This window comes from Gigantopelta aegis, chromosome 8 (assembly GCF_016097555.1).
Source record: "Gigantopelta aegis isolate Gae_Host chromosome 8, Gae_host_genome, whole genome shotgun sequence".
Classification (NCBI taxonomy): domain Eukaryota; kingdom Metazoa; phylum Mollusca; class Gastropoda; order Neomphalida; family Peltospiridae; genus Gigantopelta; species Gigantopelta aegis.
In genome coordinates, this window is record NC_054706.1 from 3,225,875 (window position 1) to 3,229,853 (window position 3,979).

The 3,979-nt window shown below is 43.5% G+C and overlaps 1 protein-coding gene across 1 annotated transcript; it reads left to right on the plus strand.

Annotated features, from left to right (window-relative positions):
• The first annotated feature begins 1,734 nt into the window (after positions 1-1,734).
• LOC121378646 (uncharacterized protein K02A2.6-like) lies at positions 1,735-3,771 on the plus strand. The gene is made up of 2 exons (XM_041506915.1): positions 1,735-1,906; positions 3,119-3,771. Exons 1-2 carry the CDS (start codon positions 1,735-1,737, stop codon positions 3,769-3,771), a joined length of 825 nt encoding a protein of 274 aa, XP_041362849.1.
• The last annotated feature ends 208 nt before the right edge of the window (positions 3,772-3,979 follow it).

Consider the following 3,979-nt stretch of genomic DNA (forward strand, 5'->3'; position numbering starts at 1 on the left):
TCAACACTTAAAGAAACATTGAAGTCTAGGTCTGTAAGGCATAAACATTGGATATGAAACATTTGAAAACTCGCTACGTTTTCCCATTAATGGTAGTAAGGGATCGTATGCTCCATCCCACAGACAGAATATCAAATACCACGGCCGAGGTCCACTGGTTGGAATGAGAAATAGCCCAATGAGCCATCCGCCGATCCAAGACCAACCGCGCGCTTCAGGCGGGTGCTTTACGACCATGCTACGTCCCGCCCCCTCTAGGGCTAATGCAACAAGAAACCAATATCTGGTGTACAATAAAACACCATGCAATTATACGCCATTGTATGTATGGTGTTCATAATATTAGTATACCATCAAATACGGGTTTTCATATTGGCCTTGTTACAGGTCCGAGGGAAGTTGTAATAGCCCTCTGGCGGCTATGTTAGCCCAAGGCAATACCGAGGGCCACGATAGCCACTGGATTTCCGTTATAACTGTCCGGGGACCTTTGTTTTCATTTCAACGTAGTTTCGTGCTTCTATCCAATTAAGGTACAAGCACGCTGTTCTGTAGACATACATCGGCTATCTAGGCTGTCTGTCCAGGACAGTGGATTAGTTGTTAGTGGTTAGTGAGATAGGAGAGGGTGTAGTGGTCTTACACCTACCCATTGAGTCGTTAAAACTCGCTATCGGTGGAAGCCGGTACCGAGCTGCGAACTCTGTACCTACCAGCTTAACCACGACACCACCGAGGACCTATAACTTGCCGATATGAAGAAGAAAAAACCCATTAAATTACCTTTTAAAAAAATCAATTTCCATTGGAATGGTGACGACTACATTATAAAATATGAATTGGGTTTAGGGAATTTAAAGTAATATTTTATTTAAGATCCCATACAATAAGGAAGGAAGGAAGGAAGGAAATGTTTTATTTAACGACGCACTCAACACATTTTATTTACGGTTATATGGCGTCGGACATATGGTTAAGGACCACACAGATATTGAGGGAAGAAACCCGCTGTCGCCACTTCATGGGCTACTCTTTTCGATTAGCAGCAAGGGATCTTTTATATGCACCATCCAATAGACAGGGTAACACATACCACGGCCTTTGATGTACCAGTCGTGGTGCACTGGCTGGAGCGAGAAATACACCAATGGGTTCATCGACGGGGATCGATCCCATACCAACCGCGCATCTAGCAAGCGCTTTACCACTGGGCACGTCCCGCCCCCTACAATAAACACTATTTTACATCTCGTCTTGGCCAAGATGTTCGAACGGGTGGGTGGGGAGTTGTATGTTTTACATCTCGTCTTGGCCAAGATGTTCGAACGGGTGGGTGGGGAGTAGTATGTTTTACATCTCGTCTTGGCCAAGATGTTCGAACGGGTGGGTGGGGAGTTGTATGTTTTATTTTAACGGATTGTGTGCATTAATTCCAGAATTGTAGGAACAGTGCTATCTGCCACCTCCACCCCACCACCCACCATCCCATCCCACCTGTGAAGTGCATTAATTGTAAGAACTACGGTACTACACATGCGCAGTCGAGACTACCGGCCCGACCCGGCATGGTCGCTGGCACAATGTAACAAGAGAAAATAAACAAATTACACATGCTACATCATTAGTTAGCTTCATACATGGTATCAGAAGTAAACTGAAAGTGATCGCCAAGTCAACGAATGTTCCACTGTTGTAAGTGACATTGTAAGTTTGACATAAAACGCGAATCTTAGAATGGCTGGCAACGCCGCATTGTTAGACAAGGGCCCGAGCATGAACTGGGCTACGGACGACGGGCTTTACAGACGCTTTAAAATTTGGAAGCAAAGATGCGAGCTGCTGTTTACCGGTCCAATGTCCCGTATGGACGAAGAAATTAAATGCAAATACCTCCTTTACTGGGCAGGTGAACAAAGTTTAGAACGTTTTAATAGTTGGGGGATGTCCAACGAAGATGAGAAATTACTAGCAAACTACAGGGTTCGAAATTTTCGCAAAGCCTCAGTCAAATGAGTTAATGGCCTCTTGGGCACTGCATCATATTTCTCAACAAAATTAATGCATAGAAGAATTTGTGGCCAAGTTACGCGTCATGATAAAAGAAGCAGATTATCCTCCTGAACATTATAACTGCTTCCTCAGAGACTTCTTTGTATTTGGCATAAATCCTGATCGAGTCAGGAAATACTGCTTTAAAGAAGGCAACACACTAACATTTGAAAAAGCATTGACCCTTGCAAAACCAGAAGAATCTGCAAACAAACAGCTACAACAAATAAACAAGTCCCAAACAGAAGACATACACACAGTTAAAAAGAACACAAAGTTCAACAGAAACAGGGATAAAAAGACATTTCATCCCAGTCATGGGGCTAGCCAGAAACATACACAGTCTAACCCTTCCAGGCGTATACCGGATAGAACGTGCCGTTATTGTGGGGGTAACATACATAAACGTGAGCAATGCCCAGCCAGAAATGCAAAATGTCACTTTTGCCAAAAATTAGGACATTATGCAAAAGCTTGTCTCTCTCTAATAAGAGAAAGCAGATCCATGACATCAAAACTGAAGAAATTGAAAGCGCACAGTCAACAAGCGACAATGCGTTCCTATGTTTAGTCGAAGCCACACCGCTAAATGGTACCATTAACATGATATCATGCAAAGAGAAAGCAACACTTGATGTGCAGATGTCAGCGCAGCCACATGGAAAACAGACACAGATTCAATGTAAGATTGACTCTGGAGCAGAAACAAACATTATGCCAAAAGCAGTGTTTGAACAGTTGTTTCCAAAACAACATCAGTTGAATAAACCCACAGTCAAGCTGTCTGCTTATGGGGGCATCGAATTCCCAATTTGGGGTCATGCCAGATATACATCCACACTTTAAACAGCCGTCCCAAAGCAATCCAAATGGAAGTCGTGAATGCAAATGGTCCTGCAGTCATTGGCAATATTACAGCTCAGAACCTGAACTTGCTGAAATTAAACTGGCCGATTACAACTTCAGCTACCAAAACTGAAAGTAACAAACATATTGGGTTAACAAAGCTGTTTGACATTCGAGGAAAACAACACCCTTTTCCATTAACCAAAGAATACTTGCTTCAAAGAATACAGTGATGTATTCGCGGGGATTGGTCGTTTTCCAGGGCCTGCATATCACATAGAGACAGACCCAGCTGTCCCACCTGTGAAGCATCCACCTAGGCAAGTACCCGTGCATGTGCAGTCAGCCTACAAAGATGAGCTGAACAAACTACAGGAACTAGGAATCCTACAAGAAGTTCAAAACGAGTACACCCCATGGGTAAACTCAACTGTGGTAACGTCAAAGCCAAATGGATCAATTCGCTTATGCCTAGACCCTCGAGATTTAAACAAGGCAATCAAACGAAATCCATACTACGTCCGCACAATTGACGATGTCATACCAAAAGTTAGTGGTGCCACACATTTCAGTATCCTGGATGCTCGGAATGGATACTGGCAAGTTGACATTGATGAAGAAAGCAGCAAGCTCTGTACATTCAATACGCCATGGGGAAAATACCTCTGGACAAGACTACCCTTTGGCTTAACTGTGAGTGGTGATGTGTTCCAAAAAAAGATGGACACAGTATTTGGAAAGGTCAATGGACTGAGTGGTATAGCAGATGACACATTCGTATATGGTAAAAGCGAAATGGCTCACGACCAGAATATTCTCAACACCCTCGATACAGCTCGTGAAAATGGTGTTAAGTTCAAACTAGACAAATTCTAGTTATAGGTTGCGGAAACCTCGTTCTTCGGTTTAACGTGGACTTGTGATGGACTCAAACCCGATGTGAGTAAAGTGAGCGCTACTGAGCAGATGCCATCTCCACAAAGCCTCACAGAACTACAATCCTTTATGGGAATGGTGAACTACTTGAATCGCTTTTCACCAGTCCTAGCTCAAGCATCGGAGCCAATTCGCAAATTAATGAAGA

Bases quoted from the DNA above. Each gene is read 5' to 3' on its own strand.
- LOC121378646 (XM_041506915.1), top strand. From the start codon at position 1,735: ATGGCTGGCAACGCCGCATTGTTAGACAAGGGCCCGAGCATGAACTGG. The intron at 1,907-3,118 runs GTGAACAAAGTT...CTTGCTTCAAAG, and splicing joins ATACCTCCTTTACTGGGCAG to AATACAGTGATGTATTCGCG.